This window comes from Eptesicus fuscus, chromosome 15 (assembly GCF_027574615.1).
Source record: "Eptesicus fuscus isolate TK198812 chromosome 15, DD_ASM_mEF_20220401, whole genome shotgun sequence".
Classification (NCBI taxonomy): Eukaryota; Metazoa; Chordata; class Mammalia; order Chiroptera; family Vespertilionidae; genus Eptesicus; species Eptesicus fuscus.
Genome location: NC_072487.1, coordinates 3,533,858 through 3,546,812, shown reverse-complemented (window position 1 = coordinate 3,546,812; position 12,955 = coordinate 3,533,858). Strand labels below are relative to the sequence as shown.

General features: G+C 57.5%; 1 protein-coding gene across 1 annotated transcript; it reads left to right on the top strand.

Annotated features, from left to right (window-relative positions):
* The first annotated feature begins 8,994 nt into the window (after nucleotides 1-8,994).
* On the top strand, nucleotides 8,995-10,270 carry S1PR3 (sphingosine-1-phosphate receptor 3). Its single transcript, XM_008154627.3, has one exon. It carries the CDS (start codon nucleotides 9,089-9,091, stop codon nucleotides 10,220-10,222), a length of 1,134 nt encoding a protein of 377 aa, XP_008152849.1. The 5' UTR covers nucleotides 8,995-9,088; the 3' UTR covers nucleotides 10,223-10,270.
* Nucleotides 10,271-12,955: the final 2,685 nt, after the last annotated feature.

Genomic DNA, 12,955 nt, shown 5'->3' with positions numbered 1-12,955 from the left:
CGGAGCCTTGTCAAAGAGGAGTTTCAGCCGTGCCCCTGTGTGCCCACTGCCGGCTCCCCGGCCGCCTGCGATAAGGAGCCCCGTTAGTTTTTAGGGCTTCGGGAGTCTGCCGACACCGGGGCGAGTACAGTATCTTGTTGCCCTGGTGATGGCAGCGGCCCAAGACACAGTCCCTCCTCGCCTTTTCCTGACTTGATGCTGTAGGAGTGGAAAATGGAGACACATTCGGTCTCACCTGCAATTGGGGACAGATACGGCTTCTCGGAGCTGGTACCAGACACCATGAGCGAGTCCAGAAGGCCCGGTGCTGAGGGCGGGCAGGCAGGGCGGACAAGGGCAGGGCAGGCGGCCGGCCTTCCCCGGAGCCCTGGGGGCGGCCCGGGCTGGCGCCACCCCGCCCTCCCGCCAGCATCCCCGGGCGCGGGTGTCTCCGGCGAGCCGAGCCCCAGCGGCACTGCGGCCCCGACACGGCGCGTGCCCTCGGCGCGCAAACCCGCCAGCGCCGGGGAAAGGCGCTCTGGGCGCCCCCTCCGGAGCGAGAGGGGCCGGTATCCGAGGGAGGCCCCTCCCCAAGGCCCCCCCTCGCTCCGGGCCGCGCGCGGCTCCAGTCTTTCCGCTCAGGAACGTACAGCCTCTCGGGTCCCGGGTCCCTTACGCCTCCCCCTCCCCTCCGCCGCCACACGGTCTGGGGTCGGCGCTGTGCTCGCTCACTCCGGGGCCTTCGTTTTCCGTTTCCGAGGGAAGATCCGGTAGCCGCCTCCCGGCCTTCTCCTTTCCGAGGTGCTTCGCAGGGAGCATCTCATTTGGTCACAAAAGAAGATCCGTGCGGCGTGGGCGAGGGGTCGCTGAGGTCCCCGCGGCGGTTCGCGGCCGGGCGGCCTGCGTGTCCCGGGCAGGATGGAGACGCGGGACCCGTGGGCACGCGCCCGCCCTGCACCCGGGCTCCGAAGGGGAGGCGCGCGACGCGCCCCAGGCGCAGTCTGCCAGGCGCTTCCCTACCAGCTGCGGTGCGTCCGTTTCAAACGGAAATGACCGTGATGCAATAATGATCGTTAATAGTAATCATTGGCCCCAACTCGCCGTCGGCGCGACCCGCCCATTCCCAGCCCCGGGTCCCGTTCGGACCCGTCCCCGCGGGGTCTGGGCCCCGGGTCGGTCCGGGAGCTAGCCTGGCCGGCGCGAGGTCTGGAGGTGGACCTGGGGCAGGGGCGGAAGGCGAGCGGCCCCCGGAGCACTGCGAGGGGCGCTGGGGCCAGAGTGGCCGAGAGACGGCGGGAGGCCGTCGGCGGAGGGCGGGCGCCGGAGCGGCGGGTGGGAGGAGCCGGGGGCGCGGCGCGGGGGCTGGAGGCGGGGCTGGAGGCGGGTTGCGGCCGGGCCCCGCCCCCCGGGGACGCCGGAGAAGTTTGCGCTCGGCTGGGGCGCGCAGAGGCTGAGGGAGCCGGTCCCGGGGACGCGCGACTGGGACCCGGAGCTGAACGTGGTGGCAGGACGAGCCCAGGCGAAACCTCCAGGCCTGGTGGGAACCCCTGAGCCCCAAGACTACCCCGGTGGTCCAAGCCAGCTGGCGCCTGAGCGGAGGAGCGGGTTCCGGGATGCCGGCGGCCCAGGTGCCCTGCCCTGACGGAGGTGAGCCGGCAGGGCCGGGGTCGCGGACTCCGGGGTGGGTGGGGGCAGCTGCGTCCACTTTTCGCATGAAATCCCCGCCGATTCCGGCGCAACAGTGACCTGGGCGGACGTGCACACCACAACAGCACCCCCTCCCCCAAACCATCCATTCCGGCGACCGAGCCGCGGTAGGGGGAGGGGGCGCTTCCCTGTGAACGACATTTGGAGCCTTTAAACTCAGCTGCTTCTCCGTAACCTGAATGAAAGAGAAGCGGCTTTTCTTGGAGAAAGTCCACCCGTCGTTTAACTTGGACAATTAAAAAGTTAGGTGCCCTCCCAGAAAGAGGACCCCGGGGCCTCGGGCATGTGTGGCTGTGGTCCTTCTCCTGGTAAAATCATTTTCCAAAGTTATACTCGCCCCAGAATTCCTTTTTTCTTTTTAGTTCTCAAACAAGGCAACCAGGGCTGTCAGATTCGGGCCAGAAGGTCAAGTCCGGGTGCAGTCGGGGGCGCCCCCAGAAACCGGTGCGCTGCGCACTAGCAGATGAAGCCGGGGAGGGGCCGGAGCCCCTGCGTGCGGGGAGCCTGGCGGGCTTTCCACTTCTCACCACCGGTCTCTGAAAGGCCGCTCTCCCTCCCTCTGGCTCTCCTCTCCCTTTCTGACATCGGACACTGCCAATGACATATCCTTAGTGGTGTTTTTATATTTAGATGTAAAGAGGGACTTCTTGCTAGAATTGTTTCAGAAGGACACATTTGTTTTGGAGATAAAGGGAGGACAGCAGCACGAACAGAGGCTCCTCTGGGAGATTATTTAAAAAACGCGAAGTCCACCCTGCAGGCAGTGCCCTCCCAGCTGGAGCCCTGAGCGCTTCCAGAATCAGGAATTTCTGGACATCAGAGGCTGAGACATTTCCTACGGTCACATGTTCATACTTCACCTTCCCGGCATTCTTCACTTCACTGATGAACATCGTGCAGGCGTGATGAAGGAAAACGCAACCCTAGAAAGGGCAAGGGCAGGATTCGGTTCTGCGGGGCTGCGACTGACAAGTCGTGTCAATTAATAGTACATTTCAGTTAATACTGTTACAGGCCTGTGGCTGGGGTGGTGCAGGAGGTGGTGGCGGCGTGTGTGATGCTCAAGTTGTGCAAGTGCCTGGATCTGTACGATTTCTCCCTTAGTGGGCGCAGAGCCCGATGCCAGTGGGAATAACGTTGGTTGTCACAGGGGAGGCACACATTGTGTTTCCCGTCAGCACATGTTCACCCGGGGCCTGCTGGTCCAGCCGCTCTTGTCGCTGGGCACGGGGACAAGGTCTAAAATGCAAAGTCAGCCCTTAAGAGCCTCCTCTAAGAGAGAGGCCCAATGACTCCTCATCCAATTTTCATGTTTGAAAAGGCCGTTCTTCTTTATGTTTGTGACTTTCCTTGGGTGCATGACTCTCCTAATTCTGTACGCAGTGGATAGTAGAAACTCCCGCTTTCCTGTAGTCGGGGGTGGGGAACCTTTCTTCTGCCCGGGGCCTTTTGGATATTTATAACATCATTCGTGGGCCATACAAAATTATCAACTTAAACATTAGCCTGCTGTATTTGGTCAAACATTTAATTAACTCACTCCGACTGCCTTGGCAGGGCCAGGCCACATGACTCCGCGGGCCTTACACAGCCTGGAGCAGGACATCCCCACGCCGGCTGTGGAAGGAGCCTTACATGTTGTCTAATGGCTTTCTCTCTCAAAATGCGGAATTGATTTTCCTTTCTCTGGGAATTATGACACACTTTTGATTCCATTGTATTTCTTCCATCCCCTAAAGATGATTCAGTATCTACGGTGTATGCATATATTCTTATTACAAAAAATTTGAGAATTTGAGCACGTCATAATCTTGAAAAGTTAGGGGTGCCATCTTGTAGAACCCCATTTTGTCTGCCAGGACTTAGGACCGTGACTTGAGCGCTGACACAGCTGACGAGGCACCCTCGGGCCGGGCGCCGTGAGCCAGGACCTCACCTTCGTGCTGGCCTGCTGGAGCCCATTGCCTCGCACTTGGCTTCCTAATTCTTTCACCAGTTTTGGAGTCATTTCCTATTATTTCTTTGCCATATATTTTCTGTTCAAGTAATTAATTGCCTTAAGAGATTTTCCATAAGCTCTTGGAGATAATATGACATACGGTGTGGAATCCTATCTAGTGTCAATTAATAGTACATTTCAGTTAATATTGTTACAGTTACTGGACATGAAGTTGCCTCTTTTGTTTGTTTTTGTGTTATTCCAATTTTGAGGAATTGAAGCTTTGTCTGTAAGAGACCAGACATCAGGCCAGTGGGGTCAAATCAGTGACAAGGTTGCTCGGTGGAGCATGTGGCACCTGGTGGTGCATCCGCGTCCCGTTGGCACGGTGAGCTGGAGGGGGAGTCCGGTCAGCTGATGAGGCTCTTTGGCCTTGACGCTGCTGCTCCATTTCCCTGGAGGCAGAGTTTTCCGTCTGCTTCAGTAAGGCCGGCATTCCAGGATTTGCTAGCACAGTAGCTGGAGGCGATTTGGCTCGGAAGCACGCTAGGGATGCTCTTATCACGATCAAGGTGAAGGACACGTGGAAGGTGGTCACCTCCAGAAAAGCTTATGAGTAATGTGGTGATCTGGGCACAGACATCCAGCCCAGTTTGGCCTCTTCCAAGTCTCCGCCTCCCCGCCCCACCCCCACCCCGCCCAGCCTCAGTTTCCCTGTGTACTTTCAGAAGGCAGGTGGGAGAGCAGACGTGGTCCCTGCGAGTGCAGTGTGCATAGCACAGGCCTTGTGACCGAGTGCTGGGACCCCGCCCTTAGGACTTCTTAGGCAGAACCCCTCTTATCTGCATATACCGTTAGCTGCCCTGAGGAGCTCAATTCCACACACCCTATTGGTCCTGTGACAGTCTTGGTAGGAATCCATCCTGTGCTTTACTGAGAGCGGGCAGGAGAGAGAAAGTCTGAAAAGCTTAGTTGAGAAACAAAGAGAGTAAGACCTCTTGCGTCAGAAACAATTGTCCCCCTACGACAGACCTGGGTGCCCGGGGAATGAGCACTCCACCGGGAAACCCTCACCCTCACCTGGATGGTGGACAGCAGTGGTTTTCTCACCGGAAGCTCCCCGGTGGCCTGGAGCACAGTGCAGTGTGCCAGGCGGGGTGCGCAAAGCCTCTGCTGTGAGCTGCTTCTGAAAGCAGAGGGGCCACCTGAGAAATCCAGAGCGAGGGGTGCTGGCCAGGAAAGGGGTTTCCTGGGGCCATGAGCGGCCAACTCATTCTTTCCTTTTGGAAGAAAAAAATCTTGCTTTCCAAGGAATTTTGCTTGTTGGCAAACGCGTGGTGTTCTCATTCCGTTTGGAGGAGAGCTAGTTGGTTCCCTGGGAGACATGCCTTCTGGAAGCACCGTCCTGCGTCTGGCAGGAGAAACCCCTCACTATCCTATCATGCTTTCCTTTCCCGCCGTGAGAGAGGAGGAGGCCCCCGGCATTGTGGGCATATTTGCCTGTGCTTTTTTCTCTTTCTTCTTTTTATAGTTTGTTTATTTTTCAAATTGACCCGTAGAGAGTGACTCGTTAGCATAGAAAGCACATCTGGAACCCATCGGCCTCTCTCTCCTCCGCTCCCCGTGGATGTGCCTCTTGGGAATGCAGGGAAAGGGAGCACCCCTGGCTTGACAGGTCTAAACTGGGGTGACACAGCTGGGCACCACCTTCCAGAAGGCATTTTATTCTTCCTCCGTGAGAGGTGTTGGTGTTGAAACGCCTGGAGGCGGCCTGGAAGCCCTCAGGAACCGCCGCTGTGAGTAGGTGAGGGACTCGGGCCTGGGCAGTGCCTCCGCCCGGTGGGCGTAAGCCAGGCCTGCTCCAGGCCGCAGCACATGGCAATATAGCTTCCTGGGAAGACCTCTGCCAACGAGCCGTGTATCTGTTGTAATGTGCCCAGCTTCCTAAGGAGGGACGGGACTAGCCAGCACACATTTCTCAGCATTGGGCTTTGCGTGTTCAGGTGGAATTTAAGCAGCGATCAAACTTGTACATTGTCTCTGCCAGCCCCAGACACTAATTTTTAAAATAAAACAAAATGTGAAATGTGTAAATCTCACCTTCTGGAGGCTCTCTCCCGCTCCACACACACACTCAGCTGCTGGGCGCTGGCCGAGCCCAGGAAGCCTCTCCAGGGACCCTCTGCGTCAGAGGCCACGCTCGGTACCAACACAGCGTGCTCACAGATCAGTGGTAGCGCGGACATACAGGCACGTGCTCACATAGGACGTGGGCATTCAGAGCACAGAAAGGGCACCCATGTCCACAAACAACGAATGGCACATCTGTCCAATCAGCATCCACCCCCATGACTGGCAGGAGCACCCCCCCCCCCCAAGCACAGCTGCTTCCGGCGGGGCTCCTTCATGTGAAGGTCAGCAACAGGCTGCACTAAGGGATGAGAAGCCCAGACAGTGGTCCCATTTGGGAAGGGGCTTGGGGCACCGAGGGGCCAGCCTCAGGGGGGCTGGGTTGGGACCCGTTTCTGTGGGGTGAGCTAGCTGGCCTCCCACAAGATGCCTTTGAGGAGGCACAGCAATGCTGAGACGCATATAAGATCAGGCTGGCCTGTAGCCAGCACTCAACTCTCAGGATGGGTCTCCTTTCCACTGCTGATAATCCAAAGAAAATACGCTTTTAGATTCCAAAGACAACGGGATGTCTTCCCGCTCCACATGCGGAGACTCACATTTAACGAAACGTGTTCTTGGAAAAATGTGCTCCGCACCCTGGCCTGTTGGCTCCGTTGGATGTCCCATGCCCCGGGGGTTGCCAGTGGATTCCTGGTCAGGGCACATGCCGGTGCGGGCTCCGTGCCCGGTATGGGGCATGTAGGAGGCAGCCGGTGGATTTTAGGCTCTCACATCGGTGTTTCTCTCTCTCCTTGCCCCTTCCTCTCTCTCTGATAATCAGTAAGCAGCTTCTCTCCCTGCCCTGGTGCCGGGCCTTTCCCATGGACACGGACACGCGTGGTGTCCTTGGCGGCCCCTTCCTCCGTGCGGCTGTGTGAGCGCGCCCTCGGGGGTGCCCTTGGGCTGAGTTCTCCTGGGCCTGGGGCCCAGCGAGGGGGCGTGGACGCCGCGCTCACCGCCCACAGATGGAGACTGCAGGGAGAAGCCGTGCAGAGGGCGCGCACATTTGCTGGACGCCCGGGAACGCCCCAGGTGCCGTGGGAGACGCTGTGAACTTTGGGATGTCGGTGTGAGGATCAGGCCGGGCACTGCGGGCACAGGGCTCGGAGCCTGCCAGCTGCTACCATTTCTACCTTTAAAAACACAGCTTGGGATTTGTTTTAAAAAGTGGTGCACAGCCTCAGAAAAGATTCCAGAAAATGCCACAGAGCAGGTAGCATTTGACTCAGGCTTGAAGGACTGACAAGATCTAAGTGACAATGGGGGAGGGACAGGAAAGGAGGTGACACCAGGTGACTTGCCCTGTTAACTCTGGAAGAAGCAATAGGGGTCTGTTGTCCTGGATGGGGGGCGGGGTTCCAGGGCTTGGGGCACCGGGCAGCCTTGCCTTCTGCCCAAAGCAGCATGGAGCCCCTGGCCTGAGTGGGCCACGCCCAGGGAGGCAGCCTGGGCTGCTGAGCAAGGGAGGAGACTGGTCCGGGGCCCCTGCAGGCCTCACTGCCAGTCCAGCCACAGAGCCTGCCCACGGTTCCCTTTTAAGTTAGGAGAGGTTTCCGCCACACTTGGCCTTCAAGCTGACCTCCAGGTCCTCCGTGGCCTTAGCTGTCATGGAGGGCCAGGGAAAGGCCAGGGGCAGTTCCAGGCAGAGCGGAGGCAGCGGCTCAGGTGCCAGGACCTGCGGGTTTCCAGAACAAGCAGCACAGTGAGGCTCCTGGACACTGGGAGAAACTCAGGCACACACAGGGGGCCCTCTGCCCAGGCTCAGAGGACGAGGTCCCCCAGGCCAGCGATGGGAGGGAGGGCCTGACAGTATTTGCAGGCCCCTGGACCAGCACCTGAGGGCAGGAAAGCAGTTACCTGGAGGGTCCCGTGGGCAGGGGGCCCTGGCTGGGGTCTCCTCTGCTTCCCCCTGCACAGCAGCTGCCCATGCTGATCCCTGCGTCCTTCCAGGCGCTGAGGCCTGTCTGGGCCTGCAATGAGCTCAGTGGGTAGGGGAGGCCTTCAGAGCCCATCACACCCCGAAGTGCAGAGCCCCAGGTCATTGGAGGGTGTCCATTTGCCCTCAACCCATATCTAAGCTTGTGAATTAAATGTTAAAAAGTACAAAAAGCTTCACCGATACACACGGTGGGCTGTTGTAGATGAATGCCATTTGATCTTAGCTACGCATTTATGTATTCAAATAACTTAAAGGTAAAGTCAGTGAGTCCACTGAAAGCCCTTTCTTCCTTGGTAGCTGGGTCCCCCTGGACAGCCCAGGAGGCCGCAGGCAGGGTGGGGAGTGTCCAGGTCAAGGAGGGGAGGCATTAAAATCCAGGGCCACCCAGGGCCTGGCTCGTGGGCTCAGCACCTTCACTGTCTCACTAGTCTCCCAAGTTGGTTGTGCCTTTCGGCTCACGTGCACTGATTTGATTTAGTTTGGTGGGGGGGAGCGGGGGGGGGGGGGAGCAGGGGGGGTAGGTAGTTATGCTGCTATTCAGGCCTTTGAATTTTAAGCCAAACTCCAAGTCCGCATGCTTGGCCTTGCTTTCTCTTTCTCCCTTTAAGCTCAGTGGAAGTCGACTCCACTTGTACAGGCGTGTGTTCCTCCCTCCCAGCTCCACGCTCAGCTGTGCACCAGCGAAGCAGCTTCGAGTTCTCACGCTGTCCTTCCTTAGGGGCAGCGTGGTCTGAGGTCAGGGCTCTGGGCCCTGCAGACCTAAGGGCCATCAGGATCTGGCTTCTGTCCTGGGCCCTCTGTCGGGGCAGTGTGGGTGTGTCCTGTGATGTCACTCTGAGACTCACCAGAGAGCTCTCAGAAACCAGGTGGGCACCTTCCCTAGTCCATCCTATTTTTCCGGCCTCAGATGCTCCTCGGTTTCTCCTGCTGAGAAGGATGGGCTGCCAGCTCCCGTGCGTAGGTGAGGGTTAGCCGATGGCATTTCCAGAGGGAAGTTCTCTCTGGGTCTGTGAATGACCAGGCCTTCCCACTGAACTCCCCTCCTGGCAGCCAGACACCAGCGCTCCCAGCCCTCCTCCGTCCCCGGGAACTCGGCCTGCCTTGAGAGGCCCTCTCTGAGCCCCTAGGCCCAGCCGTCCAAGTGCGTTAGCATTTTTGGTGCCTTTCTCCAGCTTTGCTGCCACCCTTACACTGGGTCCCCCCTTTTTCTGTTTGCAGGAGCCCATTCCCAACACCCCAGCAGGGGTCTGGCCAGGATCACTACGGAAGCCGGAGCTGGTCTTTGCTAGAAATGGACGTTCCTGAGGCGCCCTCTGGTGGATCTGGAGCTGACGGTCTGTAAATTCCAAGTGATGTCCAGGGTCCTCACACCGCCGCCCAGGCCCTCCCCCGGAAATGGGACTCTGTACGAACATTACAGCTACGTGGGCAAGCTGGCCGGCCGGCTGACGGACGCCCCCGAGGGCAGCGCCCTCACCACCGTGCTGTTCTTGGTCATCTGCAGCTTCATCGTCCTGGAGAACCTGATGGTTCTGATTGCCATCTGGAAAAACAAGAAGCTTCACAACCGCATGTACTTTTTCATCAGCAACCTGGCTCTCTGCGACCTGCTGGCTGGCATCGCCTACAAGGTCAACATCCTGATGTCAGGCAAGAGGACGCTGAGCCTGTCTCCCACGGTCTGGTTCCTGCGAGAAGGCAGCATGTTCGTGGCCCTCGGGGCATCCACCTGCAGCTTACTGGCCATCGCCATCGAGCGGCACCTGACCATGATCAAAATGAGGCCGTACAATGCCAACAAGAAGCACCGGGTCTTCCTCCTCATCGGCATGTGCTGGCTCATCGCCTTCTCGCTGGGAGCCCTGCCCATCCTGGGCTGGAACTGCCTGCAAAACCTCCCCGACTGCTCCACCATCCTGCCCCTCTACTCCAAGAAGTACATCGCCTTCTGCATCAGCATCTTCACCGCCATCCTGGTGGCCATCGTGATCCTGTACGCGCGCATCTACTGCCTGGTGAAGTCCAGCAGCCGCAGGGTGGCCAGCCCCCAGCACTCGGAGCGGTCCATGGCCCTGCTCCGCACCGTGGTGATCGTGGTGAGTGTGTTCATCGCCTGTTGGTCCCCACTCTTCATCCTCTTCCTCGCCGACGTGGCCTGCAAAGTGAAGGAGTGCGCCGTCCTGTTCAAGGACAAGTGGTTCATTGTGCTGGCAGTGCTCAACTCCGCCATGAACCCCGTCATCTACACGCTGGCCAGCAAGGAGATGCGGCGGGCCTTTTTCCGGCTGGTCTGCAACTGCCTGGTCAGGGCCCCGGGCACCCGCTCCCTGCCCATCCAGCTCACTCTCGACCCGAGCAAGAGCAAGTCCAGTGGCAGCAACAGCAGCCCCTCCCCGAAGAGCAAGGAAGACATCACCCAAACGGCCCCCTCACCCTGCATCACCGACAGAAACAAAACCCTGCAGAATGGGCTCCTCTGCAAGTGAGAGCGGGGCTCGGGGAGCAGGTCCTCGCGTCTCCACGGGAGGAGCAGCACCCAGCCCTGCGGCACCTGCTTATTGATTTTAAATATGTTTGTATTGATTTCAGAGAGGAAGGGGGAGGGAGGGAGACAGAAGCACCAATGATGAGAGAGAGTCATTGATCAGCTTCCTCCCGCACAACCCCCACTGGGGATCGAGCCTGCAACCCAGGCATGTGCCCTGACCGGGGATGGACCATGGTCTCCTGGGTCATAGGTTGACGCTCAACCACTTATTTATAGCAGCCTCGCCAGGGCTTTACCAGATTGAGACTCGGGAAATCTGTTTTGCCAACAGCCTGCTGGGTGAGGCTGTCTCGTCAGGCTGGGACTCAAGGACTCGCCATCCCATTTCAGTGTAGACGGCGCTCTTTGTCCATTTCTGGGTCCAAAGCCTTCCAAGGGCACCAAGCTGCACGGGGGTCACGTGGCCACTGTGGCATGTGCAGAGGCTGCCGCGCTCAGTGCAGCTCACAGGCAACACGCACATGTTCTGACCGTGCTGTTAGGACATGACTGGGAACAGGTGACACCAGTCCCAGTCTCAGACAGACGTGAAGTCTGGAGTTGAGCAGGTGTTGAATGCCAAAATTCTCAAAAAGCCCTTGTCCAAGGCGGTCCCAGAAGCGTGGATCTGACCTCACACAGTCCTGACATGTGCCCGGGAGCAGGTCAGTGTCTGGAGGATCCTGGCAAGAACAGCCAAGTTCCCCGAGGACCTGCCACGTGTCCCTGCACAGTGTTAAGGACACCCGGAGCCAAATTAGCCAAATTACATGATTATTCTTTTTTTTAAAAAAAATACATATTTTATTGATTTTTTTACAGAGAGGAAGGGAGAGGGATAGAGAGTTAGAAACATCTATGGGAGAGAAACAGCGATCAGCTGCCTCCTGCACACCTCCCACTGGGGATGTGCCCGCAACCAAGGTACATGCCCCTGACCGGAATCAAACCCGGGACCCTTCAGTCCGAAGGCCGATGCTCTATCCACTGAGCCAAACTGGTCAGGGCACATGATTATTCTTGAGTTTCCCCAAATCACAAAAAAGTCAGCCAAGGTCCATCAGGAGCCTGAGCCCCAGGCCAACTAAGAAATGCACCTAATGGGGAAGCCAGGACAGGCCCCTGGGCCGTCCCATCAAGGTGCCAGAAGCAGCCTGTTGAATGGAAAATGTCTACTGAATTAGGACAGGTGTAGGAGGCATCGCTTTGATCCTGTGTGAAGTTCGATCCTGTATCAGGAAAGCACCACGTCAGAACCCCGTGTTGTCACAGCGGAGGAGCTGGGCCAGCCGCAGCGTCCCCACTTCCGGAAAGCTGCCCTGACAGTCACTGTCCAGCACCTGGATTGTCGGAGCGGATGGGAGCTGGGGACGGAGCCCTCCTCCAGGAAGTGGACGATCACAATCGTCCTTCCGCGCAGGCTGGCTCTGTGTCGCTCTGTCGCCTTACGAGGGGTACGCGCAGGTGCTCTCATGTGCCCTCGTCCCCAGGGGTTCATGAGCACAGACCCATGGCCAGAGCCACGTCTGTAGAGCTCTCATAAGCACATGGTTGACGTGTTCTTGAAAAATCAAAGCAAACAACCTTCAAAAGGATTCTTACTTGGGGGAACCTTCCATGAAGTTTTAGGTTCGGCGCGAATGTAACCTGAGTAGACACGGAAAGAGTAGCATTAACACGCTAACGTCTCTGCAGAGAAATTGACTCCTGTTTTTTCTGACGCGAGTTCCTCTCTTTAAGGGACGTTTCTGTGGTCCTGGGGCATCTCTGTGTACTGACCAGAGACGGTCCTCATTTTATTACTGATGACGTACATCCTGTTCGTAAGGAGAGGTTCGTCAGTGGCATTTTTTTGTTACCTTTCACATCACTGAAAAAGAACTTATTCTTTTACCCTGTAACGTGAGAAAACCCAGGGCATTTCTTGCAAAGTTAAGCGTTAAGGTACTGGGTTCAGAAAAAAAACACATCAGAGAGCCAAAATGTTGGGCATTACCTTTCACTGAGGTCACGGCGTGCCTGTCATAGTCCGAGTTGCTTTGGGGGCCCCAGATCTCGGGTGCTAATAATAGTAACACTTTGCACCATAGCCACAACTTCCCTTTGAAATAACACAAAACGTTCAAGCAATCTGAATGAAAAGTACTCAAAAAGTAATTGTGTTCATTTGATATGTGCAAAAGATAACCAATTGTAACATGCCAGGTGCATTCCTGACCAGCCAGCGGATCACTTAGAAGCTGAGTGCTCCGCCACAGAGCCTGCCCGGAAGGTCTCGTTCAGCTAGCAACCTGCATGATGTCCCATGTATGTGTGTTAAAAAATAAAACCACAAGCCTTTGTGTAAACCATTGTTGGGAGTCCATGTGGGGGGTGCACGCGGGGCGACGCCTAGAGGTGTGCAAGATGGCAGCCTGACCTCTCACCGGGTCCCAGCGTTTCTTCAGGAATGAAAGCGCGCAGAACCCCATAACCTTTCCACCGATGCTTCCCTCCGGAGTATCTTGGGTTCCGTGCAGCCAGGTGCAGCGGGCTATCGCCGTTTTGACAGGCCAGGCTGTTTGGAAGGTCAGTAGACTGCCCTTCGATGGAGAAGGCGGGGAGAGCCGTGGCAGTCAAGGTGGGGCCAAGAGACGGGATGTTTGCTTCTCCATTTGCAAAAAGGAGAGGAGAGTCAGAACTGGCCCTTTCC